At 36.5% G+C, this 15,006-nt stretch overlaps 1 protein-coding gene across 1 annotated transcript in view; it reads right to left on the bottom strand.

Annotated features, from left to right (window-relative positions):
- Positions 1–1,457: 1,457 nt before the first annotated feature.
- LOC126484931 (negative elongation factor E) overlaps positions 1,458–15,006 on the bottom strand; it is a 64,716-nt gene continuing 51,167 nt past the window's right edge. Inside the window, exons 3-6 of the mRNA XM_050108536.1 lie at positions 8,378–8,553; positions 8,231–8,285; positions 3,346–3,457; positions 1,458–1,978 (exon numbers count right to left, since the gene is read on the bottom strand). Of these exons, the coding sequence (XP_049964493.1) occupies positions 1,899–1,978; positions 3,346–3,457; positions 8,231–8,285; positions 8,378–8,553 (423 nt within the window). The 3' untranslated portion in view covers positions 1,458–1,898. The remainder of the gene's footprint in view (positions 1,979–3,345; positions 3,458–8,230; positions 8,286–8,377; positions 8,554–15,006) is intronic.

Below are 15,006 nucleotides of genomic sequence, written 5' to 3' on the forward strand. Positions count from 1 at the left end.
ATCCTAAGTTTCTAATTACGGCAGGGTAGCAGTGTTGCCGTCAACAGTTGAACCACAACAACTGATGAAGCTCAATCACAATATCAATATCAGCACTAATATTCTTTTCTCTGTCAAGGGATTATATATGTAGTCTGTTGAAAACTGAGTAGGTCACAAGGTAATGAGTCATTAACTGAACACAAAATGACTTTATTGATCGAAAATGATGTGTTTCGGCTTATGCCATCATCATATAATCCTGGCGCTGAAGGTAACAAATAGACCTGCTAGTTATATGATATTAATGTAACCAGAATGAATAGACTTCAGTGCTAGGACTATCTGATAACGGCATATGCCAAAATGTGTCATTCTGGATCAATAAAGTCATTTTCTGGTACCGCGCGCTGCAGAATTTGAATCTGTGCCAGACGACATGGACGTCGAAGACCCCTAGAGGTCTCTGCACCATCGCGCCATAAGCCGTGGCAGCACGCACCTCCTGGCCCACATTTAGTGTGAGGGTGCCACAGTGGAACACATGGTCTCGGGGGCCAATAGCGGCGCCCCTGATGTATTTAAGTGTTTGCCTCTCGCTCAGCCAGTGAGTCTAATCGTTGCGTGCGTCTTGACGTATCGCCTTGACAACGGACAGCGTGTTTACTGTTCCTTGTTTTCATTACTAGCGGACGTCTTGGATTCATTTGGTTGTCTCTGTCACTCCATTGCTTCTTGCGTGTTGTTGTCGTAAGGTCTCTCTCAATTGTCCGTCATTGTTTCATGTCAATACATTCCGTTTGTTTGTTTGTTCGTGGGCCGCTCTCCGTTAGGTCCCACTGCACTTTCTTGGCCACCCCGTGACCAGAACAGTCGCGGTTACAACACATGTTATATTCAGTTAATGACTCATTACCTTGTAAACTAGTCAGCTTTCTACAGGGTACATATTTGGTTTACCATGATCACTCTTCCGCGATGTTACTTGATGTCATGGCTCTGTAATGTTGAGGAGGAGGAGGAGATTAGTGTTTAACGTCACGTCAACAACGAGGGCATTAGAGACGGAGCACAAGCTCGGAGTAGGCAAGGATGGGGAAGGAAATCGGTCGTGCCCTTTCGAAGGAACCATCCCAACATTTGGCTGAAGTGATCTAGGGAAATCACGGAAAACCTAAATCAGGATGGCCAGACGCGGGATTGAACCGTCGTCCTCCCGAATGCGAGTCCAGTGTGCTAACCACTGCGCCACCTTGCTCGGTGTGTAACGTTAAGGAATTGTCACTGCCCTTGTTGGAGGGAATCAAAATTCACAGTCCCACTCCCTTTTCTTAAAGGCCCAAGAGATGTAATGAATGTAAAACAAAGGATGTAAAATGTTGTAGTTCAACATCATTGCATAGTGTAACAAGACTCTCCACCTGAAGGTGAGGGAGTAAAACTCTCAAAATGCACTGTGGAGCTACCAAAAAATAATATTGACTGTATGAAGCACATTTTATTTGGAAGCTAACATCCTTGCTTTACAAAATTTTGTAACTGAGCACTGAGGACCATTTCAATTAGCTTCTGTGGAAGGATGCCCCTCCCCTATTTTTGTAAATATGTATTACATATTCTTGTTTCATGACATCCTTGAGGATCTACAGAACAAAAGGCATAGCTATTCTAATCTAAAGCAATAACCTACAGGAAGTTTTCATTTCATTCATGTGCCTGAATAGAAATAAATATCAGTTTAATAAAATTTTATAAGATTTCAAAATGACATATGACTGTACAACTTAAACAATCACAGTTTCCTGTAGGCAATTTAAAACATATCAAAAAGTTTGAAATTTACACAATTCACAGCAATAAAATTCTCAGTTAATACACATAAGTCAGCATTAGCATACAATGTCTCATGGAAGAAGTATTCATCCAAATATGTCGTCATCATCGTACGTAACTATTTCTCGTTTGTCCTTATGGCTTCCTTTCTGGGAATGGCTGGCAGCTGTAAAAATGAAGCATTTGTAGAAATGATGAATTTACAGTGAGCAATAACATATGCAGTATTAAATAATGACAAAAGCTAAACACATGTACTGACTATTTTTCAACAGCAAGAAAGAGGACTTAAATCAGCACGTAACTTAAAATATACTGAATACTTGAACGAACAAACAAATAAAGTAGATATATTGATTCAATTGTTTTTATTTGTCTGTATCATTTGTGCCCTTTGTTGACAGCCAAGACTATAAGGCCCTTTCTTAAATACAGCCACATATTCTTCATCAAACAAAAAATATTGTACTAGATAGTTAGTCTAACTCTCAAAATTCTGTACAGAAACAAAGAAAATGTTAGGAAATGAAACAAAAAGTTACACAGGTTGCAAGTTAACCATCTGTACATTTCATTAACCTTATGTTAAACTTAACAGCTTTTGTGCTCATTTAACAAAGCCATTAGGTCCTTGAGCTATGAGTGAGTCTCATGTTAACAGATTGAAGGAGGAAATTTTCAGAGAACCATTTCCCACTCTATGTTCTAATTCATGTTTTATATAGTTCTTTTCATTTCAAAACATATTACCTATTGGATTTCTAGTCTGAATAATCAGATACAGGTTCGCTAAGGTTACAGTCTAAACATTTGTAATAGTAATGTGCTTGTTTGCATAAATCAAAAAAAAATTACAAAAATGTATATTCAAAATGTTATATGTTGAATGTGATGAAACTTAGGAACAGTTTGGAAAACAATATAGTGCAAAGAAAACAATAAATACAGTTCTGAAGTATAATTGAAGCGTGAATTTAGAACATGAGTGAAATGTACGATATAGATGTATGATTTTTGGTATGGCATAAATACTATCAACACAGAATTTAATTAGTCAGAATAACAATATAGCACACTCAATGATATATGACACTTTTAAAGGTGGTAAGCTCATTAAGAAATGAATCCCTTTCTTCATCTCAGTATGGCAAGGGGTTGAGGATAAGGACTGGTAGCAGATACATGTCACCTGAGAGCATCAATATTCAGGATGATATTTGTCCACACGCTGATACTCCTTTTGTCAAGTGGTGTAATCATAAAACCATAATTTACAGCACTGGCAATGTAAACAAATCCTGTCATTTATAAAGATACCACAATAATTCATAACATATCATTAATGCTTAAATGTATTTGTACATATAAATCTCAAGAAGGTAACCTCTGTAGTCTTTGTTGACCAAAGGTGAGGAAAGGGCTTCACATAAAATTAAGAGAAATATTTCCAGAGGAAAAAAAAATTATATTTTTTTTCCATAACTAATTCAGGCTTGGTGACGAGGTAAAATTGATAAAATTGCCATATAATACCTATTGTAGACCATGCCGATGATGATGACGCATCATTAATGGGCTGTATGACAGGCTGCCTCCTAGCCAAAGAAACTTTTAACTGTATGCCAGATACGATGGATCCATCAGTCTGAAAGGGTAAAAGAAATAATAAATTACTACCACAATCTGATTAACTACCACATAATCGATAATACAGGGTATACATAAAGTCCGTGAACACTTTCAATTATTTATTGCATAAGAATAAAAATTGTATGGATGTCATAATACATATTGCATTTTGAAGAGAAACTCTGAAAGTTTTTTTTACAAACATTCGATATGCGAACCACGAGTAGAAGTCAATATGGTAATCAAATTATTGCCATACACATCCCAGCATGGCCTTGTCAACTATAGCAGTTGCTTCCCGTATTCTCTCTCGGAGCTCTGCTACATCACATAGTCGAAGCGGTACATACATCAGATCTTTAATGTGTCCCCACAGAAAAAAGTCACACTGAGTGAGATCTGGTGATCATGGAGGCCATTTCATGATACAGCTGTCCCCTTCTGTAGCATGGCCGATTCATCGACTAATGCAGACTATCAGCAAATTACTAAATTACGCTGTGGCAGTGTACATGGGAGGGGGGGGGGGGGGAGGGGGGGGGGGAAGCTTTCAGGGATTCTCTTTAAAATGACCTATGTATGATATCTGTACAATGTTTGGTTCTTGTGCAATAAATAATTGAAAGTGTTGCTGAACTTTATGTACACCCTGTATACATAAATCCCACTGACTAAGAATTATTACTCTCTCTGGTCAACAGCATGTGATGATAGGAATTATGAAAATTAAGTGTATACTCTAACAAAAATTATATTAATAAATAAACCACCAACTTTGGCAATATATTTCTTTCCTGTGCTAGCCTTACCAAGCTTTTGTGGGCACAGATTTTTTTTCCTCTTCAATTCTTAACTTGCAGGTTAATTATGTATCACCTATTAGACACATTTATCATTAAACTAAATAATACATCAGACAGAAATCTATTAACAAGCTTATAGACTGAGAATAAGTTGTCCTTAAGACATCCCATAACACTCATGTCATCTAGATCTACATGTACAAAAATTACTCTATAATCTACCATACAATAATGGGAAAGGGTTCTTCATATAATTAATTGTTGTTATTCACGTCCTCTCCATGAATCAAGCAAGTGAGAAATAGCACTGTATGTCTCTGTATATACATTACTTTCATTTGTTTTTCCCTTTTAGAGAATGAAACTGTGTTTCTTCCTATAATTATTGTTCAGGTTCCCTTGAGTAAATAAAGCTATCCTCAACATAAATGTTGGTTTGAACACCACAACTTTTACCCTAAATGCAAGGTGACTTAAATGAAAAGCTAACATTTCATAAACATCTGTACTAACAATGTCAATATTTCATAGTGAAGACAGCGGCAGCTTGTAACCAACTTTGTGGAAACTGCCGGAATTGTGATGAATTGAAGTCTCCCGTCACTATGAAGTCGATGTTGTTGGCACCTAGCATTACAGCCACCACAACTCTTAGAGAGAGAGCAGCAAAGCTTGACCAGATTCCATACCGGGCCTGTTTGTAAAGTGTATGCATGGAAAGTGAAAGATTGTAGGATCGAATCTTCGCCAGACGACCCCACCCCCCTCCCTCTCAAGTCTACTTCTATTTAACCTAGTATTCACCTTTCACAGAAGTGTGAATTCACCAGAAACAAATTGAGGTTTGGGTGCCACTTTACACTATATGGCCATGTCACACTATAGGTTCTCTTTTCATGTTTAGGTAAATGGTCGGGGACACGAAAGTTGCATAACTGATTGCAATCTCTCCTTTTTTAACAATGATTCACTAAAATATCCACATTGGTAGTAAACAAATTAATTACAACACGATTTTGTCACGTAATTGCCATGAGATGTCACTCTTAACACCCATTCAATGTGGAGCAGAAAACGTTCATGCCTCCAAAGAAACTTCCTGGCGTGCACTGCTTACATCAAGCTAGTTACACGAAAGTGTTTTCCCTGAATTTTATGCATATTTTTATGCAGAATATCATAAAAAATAGCATTATTACGTAGATTACCTGTGAAAAACCAGGGCAGATCACTAGTTAATGTATATTCTCACCCATGTCAGTTTTCACTAGAATTAATAGATTTTTGCCATCATGTAAAAATGAGAAACTCTCAGGTATTATACACTCAAGGCTGTCTTCAGAAGCTGATTACAGATGTTTTTATTGCTTCATAAATGTCTACACAGCAAGCAGAAAATTTTGATAAAAGTTCCACCATAGCCGCCTTTGGCTTGTTTATTTCGTTAATGGTTTCAGACTACAGATCTATTTTCAAATTAATGGGACTGTAAAGGAACTTTCGATCAAGTTTTCCACATTATAACAACCACAGATCAAAAACTACAGAAATGAATAAAGTCCCACATTTAGCACATATTTTCTCTGCATATTTTGTGCTTTATGTCAAAATGTGTAGGCCCACTATTTTGAAAAACTAAGTTTGGTTGAAAAGAATATTACTCACATAAAAATAAAACATCTTGGAAATGTGAGATATTAACTTATGAAGTCCAAGTAAATGTACATTCTACGTAGTACGAATTCTTACATTTACATTGTAATATACACGAATTATTGCAGAAAGGCAACTAGTCAAAAATTTATAAATTTCCTTTTTTTAAATGATTATAGCTCTGAGTGGATGAATGCATTGTTTATGGCAAAAAGGAAACCTGTCTGCTTGATAACATGGGTCTAGCAATGACATCAATTTTGTGTATACTGCAAATAGGGAACTAGTTCGGAACATGTTAGTAGAAGTAGATGATGTTCCTAGACATCTTAAATGCATCTCACTACTTCAGAATACCCTGATATGACCTTTTCAGCTGAAAATCTGCATAGTGTCACATGCAACATGAATATTACTGGCTTGACAATGGACACTTAAAGGCTGAGAAAAGCTGTACAACATTTGACCTTTGGAATTCCCTTCAAAGAAAGCCTACATATCTGCACTGCCTATAAATAACAACAAAATGGATGACATCAAGAGATCTGTGCTCTCTATCCTGCAAGACAAGATGCAGTTTTACAAATCAGTCACATCATGGCCAACAACAATGACATCTTGTAATACAGATGAAGATAACTGAGTAATGCAATCATACAAAATGTAAAATATTATTCAGAAATATGCAACAATGTTTATTACAATAAAAGACAGTTATATGTACAATTCTATTTTAAAACAAGTATCTTAATCCTAAAATTAATTTGAAAATCCAGTGTACTGTAGGAAGGAACATGTCCAACACCAACAAAGTTGTCCCCCTCTTTCCCCTTGACCCATACTTGACTTTTACAAGAATATAATAATCAAGTACACCTACATCAACAAACCAGAAATACTTGTCAGGAGATAAAATGGCATTAAACCACTTTTAATCACTTTTTTATCTCTGTTATAAAAGTATGAAATGTGGACATGTTGCCTTTCTGCAGTAAGTGATTTATATACTGTCCTGTAATTTGTAATTGATAACCTGGATGTTTCATAGAGATTACAGCATTCACTGATTGAAATTTGTTAAAACTAGTGGACTAAACTTAAAATACACTGCCAATATGTAAGCAGCGCATCATTAATTACAGCAATGGCAGAAATATTGAGGTGCAAACAATAAAACCAAAAATGAGTAAAGACAACCCCTCATCTTGAGCTGATTGATGTCTGATGTATAGAAGCACTGGTGAGTATCCACATGTACTACAAAAAGAGCAGAAGTTTAATTCCTACATAATTCTTTGTGTTGTTGAATGGACCCATGTTCTATACACCTGTCAGCTATAGGTGAGTGGTTGCCTCTTTTCATTTTTATCTATATTGTTGACTACATTAACTATTGTAGTCCGCAAAACCAAATTTCAGTAAACTTTGAAGACCAAGCTCAAACTGAAAACTTTTCTTACAGTACATTATCTCTTTATTGTCCACAAATGCATCAGATCAATTAACAAGCCACACAGTGGCAGTAGCAAAACACTGTAATGACAATTAAGATGTTCTAAATTTGCTGCATGGTCTACCCGTTACAATTTACATTTATGTTTTCCCAGTTTTTATAACTTAAAAAGACAAAAGAAAGGACAGTGTTTTGTGCCACATCTTAACCAACATCCTTTTGTTCATGGCAGTACTGAGTTCTTTATGGGCCCGAAGTTCTAACATTAGTATGACATCTTATGCAGGATTGTTAAGATATTAAATACTTGTATCACTGAAGTTAAAATTATTTTCTGTGTGAAATGACACATTAATTTAATCTCTATCACAAACAAAGACATAAAACTTCCTTGTTACGTACACACAATACAAAGTTATTCACAAGTTCACTATCACAAAATCAAAACCCATTAGTTGTACTTCAGTTTTAATTACAAATCAATATTAAAATTGAAAGATCTAGTCTCAGTAGGTAATAAATAGAGCATTTTGATACAGACCAAGCAAATAGGTGTGCACTATTCATGTAAATTACATAAGAAAATAACAAATGTCCTAAATTGTAGTAATCCTTGCAAAACCACAGGTAAAACATTGTTATGTTCAAACCAACTGTTGAATTGAGGACAGCTTCACTGTTTTTACATGAAACATAATATGAGAACAGATTTTCATCACCATCATATATAAAAAGAGAAAGCTAACGATATAAATAGAGTCTGTAAAGGATCATGTCCACACGGACAATTTGTATGCATTCATGAATATACATTAAGATGAAGCTTTGTACTTGGTTAAAATTATTAAACTCAAGATTTCATGAAGATAATTTTAGTTACCTCACTAATAGCATCTGCAGCTGCTTCCATCTTGTCAAAAGTTACAAAACCACGGCTAAAATGAAGCAAAAACAATACATATATTTAGAGAATATATTCTGCAGAATGTAACAGAGGCAACTATGCATGCATCATTTATATTCTCACTTCTTTTCGATTTCCATTGTGACATTGACAATATTGCCATAACGCTGGAATTCTTTCCGAAGATAATCTTCTGTTATTTTATGACCTGCAACAAATATGGTATTTCCCTGCCTTGGCTTATCTGGTCTGCCTCTCTCTTCTCTGTCTCTGGCAGTGACAAAACTTTCATATAGATTCTGAAACAAAATAAAAAAAGGGAAATGGTGTTAAAGGTTGAAAGTAGATGGTCTACAAAAATTAACATTCAGTCAATGTAAACACAGTAACTGAATGTCAATATTGAAGAAAGACAATTGGATGAAACTGTTTATACTTGAAGCTACAAGAGTGGATCTAGTGTTTTTGTGTGATAAGGTCACTATCCTGTCATACTTAATTTTACCACTCATGGCAGCCCTCATTAGACTACACACCTACCGAATAGAATAAGTTACAAATCTTGAAAATTAATACAACTATAATTATAACCCATTATTCTATATTTTGTAAAAAATCATGAGCAAAACTAGGTAACTAGTTCTCAACTATGGAGAAAAAAAAAAAAAAAAAGAAGAAGATTGATACAGAATGGCATATGCTGAATCTGCAGAATGTATCCATGAAGCTCGGTTCTCTTCAGCATGCTGGCAAGTCAACACAGAATTACTACACACTGGTTTTGGAAACTATGTCTTGGTATGATGATACAGGGTACATATACAAGGAATCACCTATGAGGATAGGGAGGAAATGTGCAGTTTAGTATATGTTGCACAATAATGTAAGTCAGTTGCAGAATACTTTTGTTTATACATATTTTTAAGGTAGCCGTGCTGTGTGAGCTTCATTCTGATGGATAAAAAAATTTGGGTATCCAAATTAAAATGTGTTCATATTTTTCTTGAAGAAGGCCCCATGTGGACGACATTTGAACAACACTGCAATCATAAATGAAAACTTCAAAAAAGTGTACAGTGTAGTATCGGATAATCAGTGATTAAAGGTGTGTGAAGTAATGATGCCTCTAACATATCAAAAATATGAACATAGTACACATTACACAAATAATTAACTATGAACAAGCATGGTCCAAGATGTGTGTTACATTTGATGAATGCTTACCAGAAGAAAATGTGAAATAATATTTCTCAATAACCTTTGAACCCTTTTAAGACAAATCCAACAGACTTTTTGCAACAATTTTAGTGCTGGAGATGCATACATCCACCATTCCATAAATAAAACAGCAATTGAGGAACTGGGTGGAAGTCGGTGGGCTTGTACCAAACAGGTGAAGTTGATTTGATCTGCTAGATAGGTTGCGGCAAGTGTTTTCTAAGAAGCAAAAGGGATTATCTCTTTGGCTGCCTTGCAAAACATAAAGCACAAACTGGCCACTATGAGGAATGATTTCAGAGTCAAATGAGTGAAAAAAAATATGTTTAAGAGGGTTGAATTGCTAAAGGAAGGTTATTTTTTCTGGACAATACATCTGCTCACAGCGCTACTTCCGCAATGGGAAGACTGAAGGATTTGAAGTGTCCTGTCCACAACAATAATCTACTGCGGATACCTTGAACAAAACATTGTGCCCAATGGTTGTGAAAACAGCACAGAAAAAAAAACATGTCTACTAGGAAGGTAGCAGGAGTGATCCACAAAACTAGCATCCAATATCCTTGACATCAATTTGTTGTAGAATCTTAGAACAAATTTGAGCTCAAGGTATTAGGAACAGCATGACATGTTACATGCTGACCACCATGGATTCCAAAAATGTTAATCATGTGCAACTATGGTTATTATTGAAAGTATGATTGTATGGAGTATCAAGCAAAATTTATGACTGGATAGAGAATTTTTTGATAGGGATGATTTAGAATGTTGTCTTGGATCTAGAGTCATCCACAGCTGTAGAAAGACCTACGAGTGAGCCCAGTGGAAGTATGTTGGGACCCTTGCTATTCATGATGTATATTAATAGCCTTCCAGACAATATAAATAGTAACCTAAGGCTTTTCACAGATGATGCAGTTAACTATAATGAAGTACTATCTGAAAAACCAACACAAATATTCAGTTGTATCTTGATAAGATTTCAAAGACATGCAAAGATTGGTAATTTGCTTTATATGTACAGAAATGTAAAATTATGTACTTCAAAAAGCAAAAACAACATTGTATCCTATGATTACAGTATTAATGACTCATAAGTGGAATTGGTCAACTCATACAAATACCTGCATGTAACTCTTTGAAGGAACATGAAATTGAATGTAAAGCAGGTGGCAGACTTCAGTTCATTGATAGAATACAAGGGAAATGCAATCTGTCTTCAAAGGAGATTCCTTACATATCTTCTCCCCCCCCCCCCCCCCCCCCAGCATAATGTACATCAGATTCAGATAATGGCATGATTGTTAGAAAGATGCACCAAAATAGCTGCTTATAGTAACTAATCTTTATTCATGACAGACTGTTTCGGCATTTATTGGCATTGTCAAATATGTCTTGAGTATTGTGACATCCATATTATGTCATTAGTGAACTGTCTTATAAATGTCACTGTTTTGATAAGACATAAATAAAGGCTAAGCAAGAATGGCTGGAAGACAAATGTAAGGATTTAGGAGCATTTTTCACTAGGGGAAACGTAGATATTGCCTACAGGAAAATTAAAGAGGCCTTTGGAGAAAAGAGAAGCAGTTTTATGAATATCAAGAGCTCAGATGGAATACCAATCCAAAGCAGAGAAGGGAAGGCCAAAAGGTGGAAGGAGTGTATAGAGGGTCTATACATGGGAGACGTTCTTGAAGGCAAGATCATAGAAAGGGAAGTGGATGTAGATGAAGATGAGATGGGAGATACGATACTATGAGAAGAACTTGAGAGAGCTCTGAAAGATGGAAGTTGAAACAACACCCAGGGAGTAGATGATATTTCATCAGAACCACTGATAGCCTTGGGAGAGCCAGCCATGATAAAACTATTCCATCTAGTGTGCAAGATGTATGATATGGACAAAATATCCTCAGACTTCAAGAAGAATGTAATAATCCCAATTCCAAAGAAAGCAGTTGCTCACAGATGTGAAAATTACCAACTATCAGTTCAACAAGAAATGGTTGCAAAATACTGACACAATTTCTTTATGGAAGAATGGGAAAACTGGTAGAATCCAACTTCGGGAAAGATCAGTTTTGATTCTGGAGAAATGGAGGAACACAAGATGCAATACTGATTCTATGACTTATCTTAGAAGATAGGTTAAGGAAAGGCAAACCTACATTTATGGCATTTGTAGGCTCAGAGAAGGCTTTTGGCAATGCTGACTGGAATGCTCCCTTTCAAATTCTGAAGGTAGCAGGGGTAAAATACAGGGAGCAAAAGACTATTTACAACTTGTACAGACACCAGATGGTAGTTATGAGTCAAGGGGCATGAAAGAGAAGCAGTGGTTGACAAGGGAGTGAGACAGGGTTGTAGCCTATTCCCCAGGGTTATTCAATCTGTACATAGACCAAGCAGTAAAGGAAACCAAAGAAAAATTTGGAGTAGGACTTAAGATTCAGCAAGAAGAAATAAAAACTTTGAGGTTTGCCAGTGTCATTGTAATTCTGTCCGAGACAGCAAAGGATTTGGTAGAGCAGTTGAACAGAATAATGGAATGTAGTAGAATTAAATCAGGTGTTGCTGGGTGAGTTTGATTAGGAAATGAGAAAATTAAAGCAGTAGATGAGTTTTGCTATTTGGGTAGCAAAATATCTGATGATGGCCAATGTAGAGAGGATATAAAATATAGACTGGCAATAGTGAGAAAACATTTCTGAAGAAGAGAAATTTATTAACATCTAATATAGATTTAAGTGTTAGGAAGTCTTTTCTGGAAGTATTTGTCCAGAGTGTGGCCATGTATAGAAGCGAAACATGGATGATAAAACAGTTCAGACAAGAGGAGAATTGAAGCTTTTGAAATTTGGTGCTACAGAAGAACGCTGAAAATCAGATGGGTAGATCATGTAACTAATTAGGAGGTACTGAAGAGTATACGGGAGACAAGACATTTGTGGCACAGCTTGACCAAAAGAAGGTATCAGTGGATAAGACGTATTTGAGACTTCAGGACATAAAGGCATCACCAATTTAGTACTGGAGGGAACTGTGGGAGCAAAAAATTGTACAGGGAGACCAAGAGATAAATACAGTAAGCAGATTCAGAAGGACGTAGGCTGCAGTAGCTATTTGGCGATGAAGAGGCCCACACAGGTTGGAATAGCATGGAGAGCTGTACCAAACCAGTCTTCGAACTGAAGACAACAACAACAATATATGTTAATTATGGTTTGACAGTAGTTTGACAGTTCATCTCTTATGGCGTTATACATTTATTACTTAAGTGTATGGCACCCATACCAAATAGGATTAAAAGGGGATACTGAATATAAGAGGGTGGTTTGAAAAGTTCTCGGAATCACCACGAAAGGGCAGTGGTAGCGCAACAAGTTGTTCACGTGATATTCATTGGGTTGTTGCCTGTAAACATGTGCCACATTAGTGCTCTTGGAAGAGAGCTGTGGTGGTGACATGGTTGTTGTTCTCGCGCAGTGATTTGGGGGGAGGGGGGGAAATAAAATCGAGATTCGAGCACTGATTAAGTACTTCGTAAAGAAAGGTATGAAAGCAAAGGACATTCATACCAATTTCCAGAATACACTGGGGGACTCTGCTCCTTCATATTCAACTGTTGCCAAGTAGGCAAATGAATTTAAATTTGGTTGGAAGAGCTTAGATGATGATCCGCATAGTGGTCGGCTGAGATGTGTCACTACTCCGGAAATCATTGCAAAAGTGCACAAAATGGTGATGGAGGATTGCCGATAGAAAGTGCGTGAAATTGCTCATGCTTGCCACATGTGTTCTGAAATGGTATATCACATTTTAACTGAAGAATCAGAAATGCAAAAAATTATCTGCAAGATTCTTGATGCTGGATCAAAAACACATGAGAATGGACATATCGGAACAATGTTTGGCGTGTTTTAGGAGAAACAAACAAGATTTTTTGCACCGGTTTGTGACCACAGATGAAACTTGGGTGCACTACTATACCCCAGAGACAAAGTAACAGTCAAAGAAGTGGAAAAATGCTGATTCTCCACCACCAAAGAAAGCAAAGACAATTCCTTTGATGGGAAAGGTCACGGCATGTGTTCTGGGTTGCGAAGGGAATTCTGTTGGTTGATTATCTCCTCACTGGGAAAACAATTACTGGAAAATACTATGCTACCCTCCTGGATAAATTGCAACAAAAGATACATGAAAAAAGGCCAGGTATAGCAAGGAAGAAAGTTATTTTCCATCAAGACGATGTGTGCCCGCACACATGCGCCATCGTCATGGCAAAATTACATGAAATAAGGTACGAATTATTGCCACACCCACTTTATTCACCTGATATGGCTCCATCAGGCTTCCATCGCTTACCAAAATGGAAAATTTTTCTTGGTGGTTGAAGATTCACTTCACACAAAGAATTGATAGCCGGAGTTGACAACTATTTTGCAGGCCTGGAGGAAACTCATTTTCGAGACGGGATCAAGACACTGGAACATCGTTGGATCAAGTTCATTAATCTACAAGGAGACTACATTGAAACATAAAAAAAGTTTCAGTGATGTAAGTACTTTTTTCTATTCCATTCCGAGAACTTTTCAAACCAACCTCGTACATTGAGAAGGGCAGAACATATGATCACAGGCTTGTTTGACTTGTGGCAGAGTGTGACAAAGGTGCTGAAGCAACTGAACTGGGAGACACTTGAGGAGAGACTTAAAAGCCTCCTTACAAAGTTTCAAGTAACAGCTTTAAATGATGAATCTAGGAATATGCTACAACACACCATGTATCGCTCCCATAAGGATCGTGAGTACAAAATTAGATTAATTACAGTGTGCATAAAGGCATTTAAACAGTCATTCTTCCCGTACTCCAAACATCAATGGAATGGGAAGCAGCTCTAATAACTGGTAAAGTAGGAAGTTCCATCTGCAATACACTTCTGAGTGGTCTCCAGAGTATGGATGTAGATGGAGATCTGCAGTTTTTGGTTGGAATGAAATTATTGGAAGAATGCTGAACAAAGTGCATTGTCTATAAGTGAGTGTGTCAAAAAACAAGTGCATTTTTTACATAAAAACAGTCTTTCACAGCTTGGCTGAGAAATTTCCGGTTCCCCCCCCCCCCCCCCCCCAATTGCTGAATAACAGAAAATGTGAAAATTCTCAGACAGAACTGATTCTGCAGCTTCATTTTGTGGAGGATATATAAAAGTGCCAAACAGTTAACATTTTTAAGTTAGCAGTAGTCAGTGATATTGGTGTAAGCAATTCCTGTACAGCATCATATCACTACAACTAAAAGAAATCAGAAAAAATAAATGATAATTGTTTGAAATAATGGATTTTACACATATCAGCATCATACATTTCAAAAATCAAGCTATTTCTTTTTTGATTGTACAAATTAATCAAACTGTAGTACATAATTGTAACTGATAGATAAAAATTAAATGCTGTTACCACTAGTTGTTAATAAAACATTTGAAATTCTTATCTTCAAATGTTCGTGTACTTGTACATTGTTCATAATGA

The sequence above is a fragment of the Schistocerca serialis genome, chromosome 1 (genome assembly GCF_023864345.2).
Source record: "Schistocerca serialis cubense isolate TAMUIC-IGC-003099 chromosome 1, iqSchSeri2.2, whole genome shotgun sequence".
In the NCBI taxonomy this organism is placed as follows: Eukaryota; Metazoa; Arthropoda; class Insecta; order Orthoptera; family Acrididae; genus Schistocerca; species Schistocerca serialis.